Source organism: Larus michahellis, chromosome 18 (assembly GCF_964199755.1).
Source record: "Larus michahellis chromosome 18, bLarMic1.1, whole genome shotgun sequence".
Lineage (NCBI taxonomy): Eukaryota > Metazoa > Chordata > Aves > Charadriiformes > Laridae > Larus > Larus michahellis.
This window is the reverse complement of record NC_133913.1, coordinates 8,624,949-8,642,950: the sequence shown is the minus strand read 5'-3', so window position 1 is coordinate 8,642,950 and position 18,002 is coordinate 8,624,949. Positions and strand designations below refer to the sequence as shown.

The 18,002-nt window shown below is 51.5% G+C and overlaps 1 protein-coding gene across 1 annotated transcript; it reads left to right on the top strand.

The window, feature by feature from the left end:
* Positions 1–3,099: 3,099 nt before the first annotated feature.
* Positions 3,100–8,249, top strand: SDR39U1 (short chain dehydrogenase/reductase family 39U member 1). Its single transcript, XM_074562046.1, has 6 exons — positions 3,100–3,149; positions 3,659–3,765; positions 4,101–4,183; positions 4,760–4,881; positions 5,554–5,697; positions 5,923–8,249. The coding sequence occupies exons 1-6, from the start codon at positions 3,134–3,136 to the stop codon at positions 6,336–6,338; spliced, it is 888 nt and encodes a 295-aa protein (XP_074418147.1). The 5' UTR covers positions 3,100–3,133; the 3' UTR covers positions 6,339–8,249.
* Positions 8,250–18,002: the final 9,753 nt, after the last annotated feature.

Sequence of the window (18,002 nt, the reverse complement as noted above, 5' to 3'; positions counted from 1 at the left end):
CTAGAGCACGCCCAGAGGGACACAAAAAGGATCTGAGGTCTGGAACACCTCCCCTGTGATGAAAGCCTGAGAGAGTTAGGGTTGTTCAGCCTGGAGAAGAGAGGTCTTCCTCTTCGTGGAGAAGAGGTCTCTGAGGAGACCTTATTGTGGCCTTTCAATATATACAGGGGCTTATGAGCAAGACAGAAAGACTTCTTAACACGGCCTATAGTGACAGGACAGGGCACAACAGTTTCAAACAGAAAGAAGGTAGATTTAGATTAGGTGTAAGGAAGAAATTTTATACAAAGAGGGTGGTAAGACACTGGCCCAGGTTGCCCAGAGAAGCTGTGGATGCCCCATCATTGGAAAGGTTCAAGGTCAGGTTGGACGGGGCTTTGAGCAACCTGATCTAGTGAAAGATGTCCCTGCCCATGGCAAGGGGTTGAATAAGTTGATCTTTGAAGGTCCCTTACAACCCAAACCATTGTCTGACTCACTCTATGATTCTCACATATCTGTGCAGTGGTTTTGGGCAGGCTTTGCCCTGTGACAGAAGCAGAAGCGTGGGGCTTCCTCAGGTGCTGGAGGTGGGGCTCTTACAGGTTGGGACTGATTGCTGGCATGTTCCTCTCCCCATCACATCTTGTTAGATGGATACAGGAAGAAGTGAGAAAGGGCATGCTGGATTTTGTCTTTCTAAGAAGCTCTATACAGTGAAACAACACACGACAGAGGGAGGTGGAAGGAAAACATAAGTTTGAGACATATCCAAAGGACCCTTACAACTGCCCTTTTTTTGACAGTTTGCAATGAAGGACCTACTAGACTGCACTCAGGTCCAGCCATCTTCCCATTATGGAGGAGTTAAAAGGAGAATGCGTGTACAGCCTGCCAGCACCTCCAGCTAACATCACCACCGTGACCCATCCAGCAGGTAGAGGCTGAGCAGACCACACTGCACACAGAGAGTAGCTCCAGCTCACCCATCTGCCTGCCAGCACATGCCACGCAGAAACCAGCAGTTCATCTCCCCCTTTCATCCTGTGAGCCACTGGCACGCCTCTTCCTGTGCAAATAATTCCCAGTCTCTTAGATTTGCAGCCAGCTCCTCCTAGAAACCTAGTTCCTTCCTTCTTAACCACAGGACTTGTGTGGAATAATTACTAAATTGGCTAAAAAATACAAAAGTACAGCATTGTTCACACATTAAGGAAAATATAGAATCAAGAGGCCTCTGAGGTAGAAAACAGCCGCAGCTGGCATGAAGAATACAACACCTGTGGTTCCCTGATAAGCTACATGAGGTACAGGACGGGATGCAATTATTCCCCGGCTTTACCTTATGATGTATAGCAGATATGGGAATGGGATGATACCATGAAACAGATAAGCTGCCAATTAGCTGCTCGCTCAATACTCGGAGCCAACATTTTGTCAAATTTTGATGAAATGCTGTCCTTTGTGCAAACTTTGCTCATTATAATGCCATTATAATACCAAAACACACCTCCATCCCGAAGGCTACCCGCCTCCAAGGTGCGACCACTCCTCCTTGAGTCTGCGCCCTGAATTTCTTGTAAACTATACCTTTAATTGTGAGGTGAGAGAATTTTACACCAATCATGATAAAAGTATGTATGACTAAAGTCACTCAAACTCCACCTTGAAGGTAACAAATAGTATAAAAATAGCCGAGAGAGGGGGGATACCCAGGGAAGACACCATCACAAAGAATTACATCACTGACTTCTGGGATCAGTCGACGGGCTGAGCCTCTCTTCCCCCCTATAGGGACGCCTCTGGGTAAGACTTAGATTATACCGAGTGCTTCCTCGGGAAACTTAGAAATTTCTCTAGAGACTTTCTTTCCTACATTTATAGCCAGGCTGTATCTTTATAACTTTGTCGCACATTTTGTATATATAACAATACTTTCATTTGCAAGTGCTTTGCAGACAGTGTATTTATCACTGGCAATCCTAAGAACCTATATATCTGTTGTTTAAATAAACTGCACTGTTTCAGTAGCTGGTTGTTTCGGTTTCTCACTGAACGTGACCAAAGACTCGAGAGTGGCCGTGCTGGTTCATGAGCACGACTAGACTGAAGGTGCAGTCCACTATTAGTGTATCCATAACAAGTTTAATACATATTAAACACGATTGGACTGATAGTGCTGAATTGGGCATCACTCAGAATTTAAACCTACCTGCACATAGCCTCCCACCTCGGTGAGGAATGTTGGAATGCAAGGGGGTTTATCTTCTGCCAAAACCGCTTGGCCCCTTTTCACGCAACAACTTGTCAAACACTTTTATATGGCCGGTAGCAGGGGTGTTAAGGACACGCAGAGCGGGCTATGGGGAAGGAGGACAGATGGACAGGCAGGTGGAGCAAAGGCTATGGGTCCCTGTGCAGATGAGGGTGGATGACTAAGTGGAGTGAACTGTAGACAGGTGGGCAGAAATATCTCCAGCATTTGTTTCCGCTTCAGAACAGCCACCAACGCGCAGAGGTCCTGCCTATGGGCTTGTATCACCCTCTGCTCTTCACAGGACACAAGGTAACAGCGGGTGACAACACGGGCAGCTTTGTGTGAAGGGAAGGCTGCCCCAGGTGCCTGTAGGTGAAAAGTCTTGTCTTTTTGTGTGTGTTTCATCCCACCTCAGAAGAGACATCTGAAGTCCAGGGGCAGAATTACATCCGCGAAATAATTTCTTTTCCCATGGCCCCGAGCACACACGCGAGGTGTCCAGAGGGAAGGGAGGCTCAGGGTCAGCGAGAACAAACCCAGCCTAATTCCCAACTGCAAAATCCTTCACTTTCGATTAGAAACGTTAAAAAAAAAGCCAAAACAACAGCAACAACAAAAAACCAACTACACTTCACTAGCGTTTATTTCAGCTCTTTCAACTAACTGATTAACGGATTGACTTAACGAATTCCTCCGGGCCTCGGCCTCGCCCCCGCGCAGCTCCTGGCCCTTTGCTCATCCCCGCTCCCTTTAGCCGTGGTTTTCCGCCACTTTTCTAAGCACCGCACCGCCCCGCCCCGCCCCCCCCCGCGCTCCGGCGCTGGGCGGCCTCATGCGCCGGGCGCTCAGGCGCACGCGCAGTCTGTGCCGGCGGGCGCATGCGCACCCGGCGCAGCCATGCGGGTGGTGGTGGGTGAGTGCGGGGCCCGGAGCCGAGCCGAGCCGAGCCGAGCCGAGCCGAGCCGAGCCGAGCCGAGCCGAGCGGGGCCGGGGCGGGCCCGGCCCGCCCCGCCCGGCAGCGCACGTTGTCTCTCAGGGGCGCTGGTGCGGGTGGAGGGCTTCAGCCAGGCCGCTGCCGGGAGCGGGGTGGGCGTGGGAGGCCGCCCGGCGGAGGGCGGGCCCCGGGGCGCCATGGGCAGGGCACCCCCCCTGCGAGGCCTCTGTGAGGGGGACGTAGTTTTGGAAGTGGCGAGCCTGGATTGAGGGTGCTGCGGACAGAGGTCGGAGCCAGACACCGCCCCGGCGCTGGGGGTAGGACGCGGTGCGTGGCCTGTGGAGGCCCTCAGGGCTGGGGCGCTGTGCGGGGTGGCCGGGCTCAGAGTAACGTACCGCGGGGCGCCGGCTACGGTGACGGGGACACCCGTGCATGCCTTGGGACGGCGGTCTGGGTGGCACATCGGTAATGCCTTGTCTCTCTCCCAGGTGGTGGGACTGGCTTTGTGGGCAGAGCCCTAACCCAGTTGCTGCGGAGCCGTGGGCATGAAGTGACCCACGTCTCTCGACAAGGGGGCAAGGATCGGATCAGCTGGGTATGAGACGAGAGCGGTCACAAGAGGAGGAACGTGTCAGGGCTGAGGAACAAGCCCACTTGCCCTGGCCTGCCTTGGCACACAGGGAATCTGCAGTGGGGAATCTGGCTTCTGTGGATGTGCCCTTGGGCTCCTGGGTGCTCCGTGGGCCGTAGTCATCGGGATGGGTACTGCTGTAGCTCCAAGGCGCAAAAGCTTCTCCATTCACGCTTGTGCTCCAGGCGGTGTCAGGAAAGAACTGTCTGGAGTTCTTAGGAGCGTGCCCTGCTTACTTGTTGGGAAGGCTTGAGCAGAGGGGAGGCTGGGTGTGTGATGTCTCTGTTACCCCTGTCTAGGAAGAGTTGTCCCGCTCTGGACTGCCCCCGTGTGACGCTGTGGTGAATTTGGCTGGTGAAAATGTCCTCAACCCTTTCCGCAGGTAACTTGATCTCCCATAGTGCTGCTGGGACAGGGTGTAAGCAAGACAGACCGGTGTTGTCAGAGAATGTGGAAGGGCTCTGGGGAGGAAACAGGGTGTCCAGGAAGTGCTTGGGTTATGTAGCTGTTGACATCTGGGTCTTCAAGTATTCGAAACGTTTCTGTGGGCCTGTAAAATTCTTGGATGCCTTTGGAAGGCAGGTTCCCTTCAGGATTGACAGCTGTAGGCTAGGCAAAATAGTCTCATGTTTCCAAACTCACACTGGATGCCTACATTTAGATAATGCAAAATTGGAACCAAAGTTTGATTTCCACACCCAGCTTTGGTGTCCAGCTCCTCTGCTACCTTTGTCCTAAGGCAGTCCAAAACCCACAGTCTTTTGTGGGAAGTGGGGAACCACCATCTCCCAAAGGCACCATGGATTTAGGTAGTAAGATCTCATGTCCACTCCCAGCCCTGGGGTGTGTGGGAGAATTCATGTGGCCTCTTCTGTGCTTGTGAGCAGGTGTCTGCTGGGGCTGTTGTTTCCTTGCATGTCCTTGTGGGGACAATAATCAGTGGCTCTCCCTTTCCCAGGTGGAGTGATGCCTTCTGCAGGGACGTCATCAGCAGCCGGGTTGAGACCACCAAGGCCTTGGCCAAAGCCATTGCTGATGCTGAACAGCCACCCCATGCTTGGGTCCTTGTCACCGGCGTAGGTATTGGTTGGGCCTGGCCAAGGCATGACTCAGGCTGACCTGGAGAGGTCAGACCTCCAGACAAAAACACGCTTCTTGGGAGGACACATGTCTTGCATTGAAATGCCAGCTTTATTGCTATCCCTGTCACTGTGTTTAGGCAAGCCTTCATCAGCTTTTTGGTACTGCTGGAGAGGAATTTGGGTCCGTATGCTTTCTCTTGGTGTTATTAGGACAGGACCTTTTCTTTGTTTTTCTGCAGAAGCCTTTAAGCATCTTGTAGAACCAGTTTGTCTAAGCAGGGCCTCAGCTGAATCCCCCTGCATATCTCCTAACTTCGCATTTCTGCTTGCTACAGTCTTTAAAGCTGCCACAGTTTAGTGTCTGTGACGCCCAGTTTTAGAGCAAGCGCCATTCTGTGCAGCCAGCTCTGCATTGCTTGCTGGTCTGTTTTGTTCTTGGAACTGCTGGCTCACTGTGAGTATTAGTGCATCCCAGTGAACTTGCAGAGCGCATTGGTAGTTAAAAAAATTTGTCAACATTGCCAGCAGAGAGACCCTGTGCTGTTCATAGGAGGATGTCCCGATGGGGGAGTTCTGGGCTTCTGGAGGCAGGGAGGAGGGTCCATCTTGGGGAAGGAGTGGCTGCTGTCATGATTCAATCCTGGCTCTTTTTCTGCTCTTACACCCACAGGCTATTACCGCCCTAGCCCCACAGATGAGTATACCGAGGACAGCCCTGGGGGGGATTTCGACTTCTTCTCACGCCTGGTGAGCTCCTGGGAGGCGGCAGCTCTTATCCCTGGGAGCCCAACTCGTGGTGTTGTGGTGAGATCTGGTGAGATGGGGCATCATGCCTGGTTAGGGTGGCTCTGCTTCGGTGCTGGGGCAGCAGGGGGAAGAACAGGGAGAAAGACATAGGGTCTTGTCCCTCTCTATGTTGCGGTGCTGTACCAGTCTAGCCCTCTAAGAAGTCCAAGTCTCTTGGTTGTAGGTCTGAGGGTGAAGGGGGCTTTTTTCCTTTGGCAGGGGGGATCCTGGTCTCACTCTGTTCTCCCCGCAGGGGTAGTGCTGGGCCGAGGTGGTGGTGCCATCTCTCAAATGCTCTGGCCTTTCCGTCTGGGACTAGGAGGCCCCTTGGGCTCTGGGCGCCAGCCCTTCCCATGGATCCACATTCGGGACCTGGCTGGGATCGTGTGTCATGCCCTGGAGAATGAGTGCCTGCACGGTGTCCTCAACGGTGTCTCCCCATCCTCCCCTGCCACCTCCAATGGCACCTTTGCTCAGGAGCTTGCTGCAGCCCTGGGGCGCCCAGCCTTGCTGCCGGTGCCTGCTTGGGCTCTGCGGGCTGTCTTTGGAGCAGAGCGGGCTGTCATGCTGCTGGAGGGCCAGAGGGTGGTGCCAAAACGCACCCTGGAGAGCGGCTACCACTTCATCTTCCCTGACCTGTCTGGAGCCCTGAAGGACGTTGTGGCTTGAGAACTCCTCGGTTTGGCTGGGTTGGGTCTTGTTTTTGTGAAGTCCCTGGCTCACATGCCTTCCCCTGGATGAAAGAGGGTAGTTATGCCCCTTCTTGACGTCTCCCCATCTCCATACAGAGAGAGTGAGCAATCTTTTCCCCTTGTGGCTCCCTTTGTGCATCCTCAGTTTTGGAGTCATCCCTGTTATTGCCAACTGCAATCTCCACTTTACCTGCTTTTGGGGAAGGGCACAAGCTCCTCTAAGGATTGTGACTGCCATCTTCCCTTTCCCACAGCGTGCATGTGGGCTGGTCGCAGAGCAACTGGGGGGTGTAATATCTCCTCCCCTGAGAGACAGACATGGCATCAGGAAAGGGATGTTCAGATGTCGTAGTTCTCCTCCATGTTACTGGAAGTCCCTCTTCCTGTTTTTCCCCATGTCTTTACCTCACGGTCACATAAAGAGCTAGTTATGGCTCTTCCACTTTGTCTTTCTCAGTCTCATAGGGGATGGACTTGTGGTTGTGGGAGAACGTCTTTCCTGAGGCGGCGCAAAGGGTGCTGCATACAGATGGCTTGGAGACTTTGCCATCTCCTTTCTTTTGGTGGCTCTGTGCTGGTACCAAGTTGCTGTGTCAGAATCTCCAGCTGAGTCTAGGCCCAAGAGTTGCATCCCTCCAGGGCTGTGTAACCCTGATGCTGTGGTGGGGGTGAAGGAGGACACTGCTTTGCCAGCCTGTGGGGTTATGGGTGGTGGTGGGACTGTTGTCTCCTGAGCTGCTCTTGAGGCCTTGGGTAGGTGTCAGCTACATCTGAGCTGGTGCTGGGGACAAACTAGGTGGTTCATCTTGGTGTGAGATAGCGCAAGGCACTGCTTTAGTCTAAAGAGAGCACTTAGGTATTGCCTTCATTGTAGTTATCTAATCCCAGACAGAGGTTTTTTCTCTTATTCCTCCTGTGAGCTGGTACTTGTGTTCAGGGGGTTGCCACTGATGGGGCAGTGGGAACATCCAAGCTGCCTTGGGAAGCCATACCTCTTCTCTGGTGGAGAACACTGTGATTTCATCATCTCTTACTGTAAGGAAATGTATCCATGTGCTTCCTGTAACACATTTTCACGTGCCAAAGTGGGTTGCGGGATGTGCAATGTACAGAGCAGATAAGTTCATTATAGTGCTGCTTCTGGAGAAATATTCCTAGTGTGTTGCAATTTTGGGCAAGAAAAATATATTAAAAAGCACTTCAGGCAGACTGGCTCCATTCATTGCTGAAATAAGAAGCTGCCCAGAACAAGAGCTGTTCACATATTTCTGATTTATGTCAGGTTAATGCAGTCACGGTGGCCGGCTAGATTCCCCTCTCACCTGCCGCTTTGCTCAGTCCGTACTGGAGACAGAATGGCAATCTGCTGAACTTTCCAGGCAGGAAAATGGGAGTGGGACTGTCCAGTTGGAACTGGAGATAGTCCTTGCAGTTAGTCTGAGCACAGCCGGGTGAGCTGGGACTTTGTGAATAGCTATGAAAGCAACATCATCCGAGATGCTCCCTGTGATGAGTGTGATGTGCTTGAATTGTGTCTGTGCTGCCTGTCAGTTAGGTGCAGATTCCTTGCTCTTCCCATGGACCCCGTTGTCCTGTCCTCAAGAGCAGGCTGACCTACTGAGGGTTACAGGCCCGGTTCATTGTGGGGCAATACAATGCGGACAATCGGCAGTGCTTTGTCTTTAGTTACTCCATGTACCTTTCTAGAGCCTCGAACTTCAGTCTGCTTCCCCAGATGTTGTAGGCTACAGCATCCTTCTGTCAGGCAGGCTCGTTAGCCAGCCCAATTAGGTTGTTTCTGTACCTGTATGTACCTTGATGATGGCAACAGCTTTGGATTGTGATTGGAAATAAAGATAAGTGTGGCTGGAGAAGCACTGGCAACCTGCAGCTCTTCCGAAAGAGGGTTGCATATCCCAGGAAAGACCACCGCTAAGCAGAATTCCCAGGCCTTGGACTCCCTGCCTGGATATGTAATTCATTCAGGATTTTGAAGGGTTACCTTTGCATGTCATTTGGCTTAAACATGTGTCACAGGACTTAAATGAGCTTCTGACACCTGAATTTCAGTATGGGATCTGAAAACACTGACTGCTGGGTGTAATTAGGACTTTCCATCATGACAAACACATATGCCAACACCATGCCCTTTTGTCTGCTGTGGAGGCAAAAAACATAGAATCGTGTGTGTTGGAAGGAACCTTTAAGATCATGGAGTCCAACCATCAACCGAACACTGACAAAGCCATCACTAGACCATGTCCCTCAGCAGCACAACTACCTGTCTTTTAAGTACCTCCGGGGATGGTGACTCAACCGCTTCCCTGGACAGCCTGTTCCAATGCTTGGTAACCCTTTTGGTGAAGAAATTTTTCCTAATATCCATCCTAAACCTCCCCTGGCACAACCTGAGGCCATTTCCTCTTGTTCTATCGCGTGTTACTTGAGAGAAGAGACCGATCCCCACCTCGCTACCCCCTCCTTTCAGGGGATTGTAGAGACCGAGAAGGTCTCCCCTCAGCTTCCTTTTCTCCAGGCTGAACACCCCCAGCTCCCTCAGCCGCGCCTCAGTCTAGAGAACAAGTCTAGACCCCTCATGCTAACATGCCTGTTAGGGTGACAGCAAGCTGAGATCTAGGTTGGATTTTGGAGCAGTGTCTATCTTTGGTGACCATAAGGAATCCCTGGCCCCCAGACTGCAAGAGTTCGTGATACCAAGTACAGGTCTTGTGCTGTCCCAGCACTGGCAGTCCTGCAGTGCTCGGTGCTGGCAGAGTGTTTCTGCGAGTGTCTCTGAGCCAACTGCAGTGCCCCAGCTGTGCTCTGAAGACTTACTCTGACTTGGAGCAAGTCTCCATTCTTTTAGAGGTGAATGATTATGATTGTTAAGATAGGTCAAGAGCAGCTGCTGCCTCCAGCAGCCCCGGCCCAGGATCCTTCTGCCCAGTCACTGGCTTCCCAGCCTGGTGCCCAGGTACCCGGGATCTCTGCCTGAGCTGAGGGATGCAGCTGCTGCTTTCCTGTTCGCAGGTTCAGTCAGCCCTGAAGCTGAGCACCTGTCAGAGTCACGTGCATACACACAGACAGAGGACACGGACGTGGCTGGTCACACACACTGTCCCAGCAAGTCAGCAGCACCCATGCAGGGGTCCCATGTAACACAAGCACAGCCAGCTGTGTCCCTTCCCTCTCTGGGGCTGGCAGACTCGCGTGACACCCTCAGTGCTCACAAGCACATACATGCAAGTCTCTCAAGCACCAGCACGACCCCTCTGCGCTCAGCCCCCCTACCTGGACCCCAGCCCTCTCACCTGGCCCAGTGGTCCCCTACTTGCCAGCTGGTCCAGTTGCCGAGGAGACCAGCTCCAGTGCAGGTAAGGCCTCACTGGGGAAGGCGATCGCGGCGGGTAAGGCCAGCAAAAAGTCTCTTTTGAGGGCTTTCGTGGCTGGGAAAAGCGGCTGCCTCGTGCCGGAACTGGCAGCTCGGGGGTGGGCTGCTGACGCGGTGGGGGTGCAGACAACGCCACACGCGGCAGTTCTAAATGGACTGTCCCGGAGTGCGGCGGCCGGCCACTGCACACCCAGCACGCAGGCAGCTGGTGGGTGTCACCGCGGCGAGAGTGGGTGTACAGGACGCAGCTCCTTGAACAGTAAGTCTCTGGAAACCTCTCGACCTGACCGGGATGTCATGGTAAGAACTCAGCAGAAGGCCATGCTATCCCTGAGCTCTGCTCCGAGCAGCTCCGATGTGGCCACTCAGACAGAGCTTGCGTGGGAACAGGCTGCCACCCAAGTGTCAGGCTGCAGGGTGTGCCCTGCTCTTGTGCCGGTGTTGAATGGTAGTGGTGAGCAGACCTGTGGGAGGTGTGCCCAGGTAGAGGAACTCCTTCACCTAGTGATGGAGCTCCATGAGGAGGTAAATCGTTTGAGAAGTATAAGGGATTGTGAACAGGAGATAGATAACTGGAGTCGATCCTGCCTTCCCTGAAAGAAGCACCTCAGGCAGACAGAGCTCCACATACAGAGCACTCCCCACCCTCTAGCAGCACAGCTGAATGTGGAGATTCAGAGGACAGGGGCCAGTGGCAACAAGTCCCTGGCAGGTGTGCCACCCAGGTGACCCCCACACCATCCCAGGTGCCCTTGCAGAACGGATATGATGTTCTGCAAAGGGAACCGGAGGATGAGAAGGACAACAGCTTGCTGAACGTGGAGTTGTCACTGAGGCCAAGACGGATTATGCCTCGTATAACAACATCCTCGGTTATGAAAGAAAGACAGGTCCGTGTAGTAGGGGACTGGATTCTGAAGGGAGTGGAAGGTCCCATATGTAGACCAGACCCAATCTGTAGGGAGGTCTGCTGTCTCCCTGGGGCCAAAGTTAAGGATGTCCAGAGGAAACTCCCTACCCTAGTTAGGCCTACTGACTACTACCCTTTATTGATTTTTCAGTTAGGCAATGATGAAATTTCAGGAAGAAGCCTGAGGGCAATGAAGAAAGACTTCAGGGCCCTGGGACAGATGGTTAGGGGATCAGGAGCACAAGTAGTGTTTGCTTCTATGCCAGCAGTTGCGAGGATTGATGAGAAGATTAACAGGAAATGCCAGCTGTTCAATGCCTGGCTCAGAGACTGGTGTCATTGGCAGGACTTTGGGTTCTTTGGTCACGGGCTGCTTTTCAGGACGCCAGGCCTGCTGGCAACAGATGGCAAAAGCCTGTCTCAGAGGGGGAAAAGGGTTTTAGGGCAGGAGTTGGCGGGGCTCATTGACAGGGCTTTAAACTAGATTCGAAGGAGGATGGGGATAGATCCATGCTTGCTAGCAAAAAGCCTGAAAGCGGCACGCTGGCACTAGACTTGGAAAAGACAGGGGGCGTAACCAGGCTCCTTAGGAATAAGTCTGGGGGTGGCAGAACTTCGGCTCCCGCCAGTAAAAAGGATAAAGGACTGATAGCCCAGCTGAAGTGCTTATACACTAATGCACGTAGCATGGGCAACAAACAGGAGGAGCTGGAAGCCATTGTGCAGCAGGATAATTATGATGTAGTCGCCATCACAGAAACGTGGTGGGGTGACTCACGTATCTGTAGTGCTGCCATGGATGCCTATAGGCTCTTCAGGAAGGATAGGCAAGCAAGGAGAGGCGGGGGTGTGGCCCTGTATGTTAAGGAGTGCTATGAATGCTTTGAACTAAATGATGGTGATAATGAGACTGAGTGTTTCTGGGTAAGAATCAGGGGCAGGGCTAACAAGGCAGATATCGTAGTAGGAGTCTGTTATAGGCCGCCCAATCAGGATGAGGAGGCAGATGAAATATTCTATAAACGGCTGGGAGAAGTCTCAAGATCGCGAGCTCTTGTCCTCATGGGGGACTTCAATTTGCCGGACATCTGCTGGGAATACAATACAGCAGGGAGGGAACAGTCTAGAAGGTTCCTGGAATGTACTGGGGATAACTTCCTGACGCAGCTAGTGAGAGAGCCAACTAGGGAAGGTGCCCTGCTGGATCTGTTGTTTGTAAATAGGGAAGGTCTTGTGGGGGATGTGAAGGTTGGAGGCTGTCTCGGGAACAGTGACCATGAAATGATAGAGTTTTCGATTCTGCGAGAAGCAAGGAGAGGGATCAGCAGAACTGCTACCTTGGACTTCCGGAGGGCGGACTTTGGGCTTTTCAGGAGCCTAGTTGACAAAGTCCCCTGGGAGGCAGTCCTCCAGGGCAAAGGAGCCCAGGAAGCCTGGATGATTTTCAAGAAGGAAGACTTAAAGGCGCAGGAGCAGGCGGTCCCCATGTGCCAGAAGACAAGCCATCGGGGAAAAAGGCCGGCCTGGCTAAACAGGGAGCTAGTGTTGCAATTTAGGGAAAAAAAGAGGATCTATGGCCTTTAGAAGGAAGGGCAGGCCACTCAAGAGGACTACAAAGAGGTAGTGAAGCTATGTAGGGAAAAAATCAGGAGGGCCAAAGCCCAGCTAGAACTAAACCTGGCTTCTGTTGTCAAGGACAACAAAAAAAGTTTCTATAAATATATTAGCAATAAGAAGAGGACTAAGGATTGTCTCTGTCCTCTAGTAGATGGGGCCGGCAACATAGTGACCAGGGATGAGGAAAAGGTTGAGGTACTTAATGCAGTCTTTGCCTCACTCTTCAGCAGTAGGACCAGTTGTTCCCTGAGCACCCAGACCCCTGAGCTAGAAGATAGGGATAGGGAGCAGAATGAAGCCCCTGTAATCCAAAGGGAAATGGTGAGGGACCTGCTTCAGCACCTGGAGGTGCACAAGTCTATGGGGCCGGATGGGATCCACCCAAGGGTATTGAAAGAGCGGCGGAAGTGCTCGCGTGGCCACTTTGCATCATTTATGAGCAGTCCTGGACAACCGGGGAGGTCCCAGCTGACTGGAGGTTAGCAAATGTGACACCCATCCACAAGAAGGGCCGGAAGGAGGATCCAGGGAACTACAGGCCAGTCAGTCTGACCTCGGTGCCTGGGAAGGTCATGGAACAGATCCTCCTCAGTGCCATTACACGGCACATGCAGGAGAACAGGGTGATCAGACCCAGTCAGCATGGGTTTGTGAAGGGCAGGTCACACCTATCGAACCTAATATCCTTCTATGATAAGGTGACCTACTTAGTGGATGAGGGAAAAGCTGCGGATGTTATCTACCTGGATTTTTGCAAAGCTTTTGACACACTTTCCCACAGCATTCTCCTGGAGAAACTGGCTGCTCATGGCCTGGACAGGTGTACTCTTCGCTGGGTAAAAAACTGGCTGGATGGCCGTGCCCAGAGAGTGGTGGTAAATGGAGTTAAATCCAGTTGGTGTCCGGTCACAAGTGGTGTCCCCCAGGGCTTGGTGCTGGGGCCGGTTCTCTTTAATATCTTTATCAATGATCTGGATGAAGGGATTGAATGCACCCTCAGTAAGTTCACAGATGACACTAAACTGGGCGGGCGTGTTGATCTGCTTGAGGGTAGGTTGGCTCTGCAGAGGGATCTGGACAGGCTGGACCGATGGGCTGAGACCAATGGTATGAGGTTCAACAAGGCCAAGTGCCGGGTCCTGCACTTGGGTCACACCAACCCCATGCAGCGCTACAGGATTGGGGCAGAGTGGCTCGAAAGCAGCCCAGCAGAAAAGGACCTGGGGGTGTTGGTTGACAGCCGGCTGAATATGAGCCAGCAGTGTGCCCAGGTGGCCAAGAAGGCCAACAGCATCCTGGTCTGTATCAGGAATAGTGTGGTGAGCCCGACTAGGGAAGTGATCATCCCCCTGTACTCGGCACTGGTGAGGCCCCACCTCGAATACTGTGTTCAGTTTTGGGCCCCTCGCTACAAGAGGGACATTGAGGTGTTGGAGTGTGTCCAGAGAAGGGCTACAAAGCTGGTGAGGGGTCTGGAGGACAAACCTTATGAAGAACGACTGAGGGAGCTGGGGTTGTTTAGCCTGGAGAAGAGGAGGCTGAGGGGAGACCTTATCATCCTCTACAACTACCTGAAAGGAGGTTGTAGAGAGATGGGGGCTGACCTCTTCTCCCTGGTGACAAGTGATAGGACGAGGGGAAACGGGTTCAAGTTATGTCAGGGGAGGTTTAGATTCGATATTAGGAAACATTTTTTCACTGAAAGGGTTATTAAATATTGGAATAGGCTGCCCAGGGAGGTGGTGGATTCACCATCCCTGGAGGTGTTTAAAAAAAGGGTAGATGGGGCACTGAGGGACATGGTTTAGAAGTGGCTTTTTTCAGGGTAGGTTAAGGGTTGGATTTGATGATCTTGAGGGTCCCTTCCAACCTCAGCAATTCTATGATTCTATGATAGACCAAATGTGTGGCACAATGCACTTGTCCCAAAGGCACCTCACATGTGCAGGTACCCCCAAGTACCAGTGTGGACCCCCTGCTCGCCTGGTACCCCTGCTTGGACCCAAGGCTTCCTGCTTGCCAACTGGTCCAGCCTGAAGTTTGCTGGTGGATACAAACGGATGCCTGGTCTGTGAGAGACACAGAGAGACACGCACCCCCCCTAGCGCCAGGCACGCAGGCTGTGGGTTGCTGTCCCGCTCCAGCTGCTGGCTTGGAGCCCCCCACTCGCGCTGGTCCCCCCAGTAACAGGTTTTGTGGATGTGCGGAGTTACTACTGCAATGGCTGTAGGGTGAAGCCCCGCTGGCTCCAGTAGCTGACACCACAGGCCATGGGTGCCTGCTCCCTCAGCCTGGCTTCAGTAGCTGGCACCAAATCCACTCGCGCTGATCCCCCAGTACCTGGCACTTAGTCCCTGCAGCACGTGTACTGACGGGGTACAGTGAGATTACACAGAGAGAGTTATGACAGGATTTATTAAGAAGACAGGACAGGCTCTGGTGGTCAAGCACAGAGCTCATCCAGGCCAGCACTGACTGGCCCAGATTTACACTCTACCAACCTCTTTTATACTCCTTTTCTGTCCAACCCCCTCTTTTTGGCTCCCAGCCCCCCTCCCCAGCACATTCCCTCAACAACTGGCATGGTCCCACTGACTCCGTCCAACATTGTGGATGCTCAGGTTTGCATCCAGTTGCAAAGTCCTGGTTGCCTGTAGTTTCTTCAGAGCTTATCAATTGCTGTGACTGATGACGTTTTTGTCTGTTTATTGTCTTTGTTAATGCTAATCGCTCAGGTTTTATGACTCTCTGTTTGTCTCCCCCCCTTTCTTGCCAACTGTAAAATGTTCTCAGACTTGCTTCACACATCCTTGCCAACTGTGGGGGCTGATCAGGTTTGTTTTCGTCACAACCTCCCACATCATGTGTCGGGTTTATCTCTGTATGTTCTTGTTTAAAGCTCCTTAAAAGAGCAGACACACTCCTTTGCTGACCTGTACTATCAAAAGAAGCTGCACCACTCCTCGCTCCCACAGAATGGGCCCCACTGTGGGCAGCACACACTGGGGCAGGAGCCTATCTCCTTTGGGCATGAACTGGGGTGTGTGTGTGCAAGGGCCGCGGTTGCTGGGTACCCCATCGGAGGCAATAGACATGAACATATTGAGGCAGTGTAAGTGTAACAGTTACTATTGGCAAATCCGGTTGTTTGGCTCTGATAGCTCATCTCTCCATGCATTGGGTCATGGGATGTCTGTGGCCAGGTGGATCCTGCAGTTTTGGTCTCATTCTGGGAGAGCTGAGTGATCTGCACTGGTGACCTGCTTCAGGGTTAGCTCTGTTCCGACTACTGAGTCACTATTGAAGAGGGCTGGGATAAATTCTTAGTTTTTGGAAACAGTGGTAGTTCTGCACCCTTTGTAACTGTTATAGAAATTCTACAGACATTCGTAGGAATTCAGCAGATGCCGCCTCAACAGGGCTCATCTGCAGTTTCCGCTTTAATAAAAGAATCAAACAGAGTTCCTTCTTCTGCTATGTTTAATATCCAATAGCACATACATCTTGAGCTGGGTACCTCTGAAGAAGGACCCCGCCTGTCGATTGTTATGGCATTTTGTAGTATCTGTAGGTCGCTTGATTTCCTGATGGCACTTCTGCTCATTCAGTCCTGGAGTCTGGAGTCTTCTTTTCTTCTGATTTGCTCTTGCAGCCCCCAGACACCCTTTCTGTCTGTGTCTGAGGCATTTCCTTATCTTTTGTTACAGAATATCCTGTACTTAAATTTTTACTTACACTTCCTTACCTACTGGTTACATATCCATAGATAAAAACTAAGGTTAAAGTACAATTCATACGGCCTAGGGCTTCATTTGCTTTAGTCATTAGGGCTAAGCTCTGGTACAAATTAGTCTCTCACTACAGTCGCATTAGTCCACATTACACGTTGTTACACAAATTGTAAGACATTGATGTTTTCTGAACTAAGGCTGGCAGTTCCCTTCCCATACCCCTTCACTTCCAGTGAACCATTGCTTTATAGCCAATATTGTTATTGATTCAATAACGGAGTGATCAGTTACTTACTGCAGGTCTTGTACCTACTTCAATAAGCATCTCTTTTCATCGTCCAAACTACACTAGGCCTGCTGTTGGAGCTGTTTAAACCTCTTATTACCCTTCTAATGTTCTGTTAAGATCTTTGAAACCAAATTCATCCAATTTAGCCGAAGTCCTGTTACTAGCACAGGTACTGGTTTTATGCCCGCACAATAGTAATAATGCTCTAGAAGTCTGGTTACAACTTTATCACTGTGCGCATGTTAACAAAGAGTCAGTCCCCTCTCGCATAATACTGACAGCTCGACCAAATACTGACAATTATGAAACGGTTAAAGGATGTCAGCAGTGGCTGCCACCTCCAGCAGCCTCCTCCCAGAACCCTCCTGCCTGGCTGCTGGAGCCCAGCCGAGTGCCCCATGGCAGGGATCTTTGCCCAGGCTGAGGGATGCAGCTGCCACTTTTTCATCTGCAGGTTCAGCTGGTAGTGAAGCTGCGCGTGCATGCCAGACTTACACATGCAGGCATAAAAGGACACTGGCAGGCAAGGTGCTGTCATTTACAGCACCTACATACAGGACTTGAATAACACATGCCTTCATCAATTAGTGTGACTGACAAGGTCTGGTTTGAATCATTGTCTCCCTTATAATTTGGCACTCAGGTTTGTGTCCCTGCATGTTCTTGTTTATGGCTTCTTCCTATTATCATTATCATTATCATTATCCTTTTTTTTTTTTTTCATTGAAAAGGTCCTTGACCAGATGATACTTTTAAAGGAGATGACATTGTCCTTCCACAGAAGGGGGCAGCATGAGTGAGGCGAGTGAGGAGCTCAGTGCTGGTGGCTGTACAAGGACCATGGGTCCTAGAATCATAGAATCTTCATGGTTGGAAAGGACCTTTGATATCATCGAGTCCAACCATACACACACACACAAAAAACAAAACAAAACAAAAGAAAAGAAACCTACAACCTCTGCCACTAGAGCGTGCCCTGAAGTGCCACATATAGACGTGCCTGAAGGGAAGTGTTTTCCAATCTCTTTCAGTCTCCTTTCCTCAGCACGTTGATCACTGCTGGCTTCGGCCTCATTTCTCTTGTATTTTGCTATTTTTGTTCATTCCCAGGCGTTACAGACATGTTTTGAGACACTCTGCTAATAATTTCCCAGCTTTATTCTGGTCACTGGGTCAGGGCAGTAGAGACACCTGTGTACCTCTGACTACCACCTGTAGAACAACCATCAAAGACAGCCCAGAGGTAATACCCTCTCAGAGATCAATGATTTAAGCAGTTCCCTCAATTTCAGACTCTATACCAAAGAAGACAGGACATTCTTCCTCCGCACGTCCCAGGTCAGCTATGGCCCTTGCACTTGGACCTGGAAGAACTTTGCTGGTTCTGAATCCCAGTGCTGAATTTCACTCACTTGTTTATTTGCAAGAACATGTTTTGCCTAGGCCAGTCACCTCGGAGGAAGTCCTTTCCTCTGATTTCACACATCTACAGAACATTTGTCTACATCTGAGCTTGTCAGCGTAATACCTTTAAATCAGGCTGGAGAAATAAGGCCTTTGGGGATATTACACTTCTCACCCTCCCTTAGACCATTGCTTCAGGAAGAGAGGACTCCTGCCTGCTGCTCCCTTGAAGAGATCTCCTCTAGCTGTAGTGTGGTACCAAGGGATGAGCTTAAAAATACAATTCAGTGTCCTCAGCC

Excerpts from the sequence above, each read along its gene's own strand:
- SDR39U1 (XM_074562046.1), top strand. Across the intron at positions 3,766-4,100 it reads GCAAGGATCGGATCAGCTGG|GAAGAGTTGTCCCGCTCTGG; the intron begins GTATGAGACGAG and ends ACCCCTGTCTAG. Across the intron at positions 4,882-5,553 it reads GGTCCTTGTCACCGGCGTAG|GCTATTACCGCCCTAGCCCC; the intron begins GTATTGGTTGGG and ends TTACACCCACAG.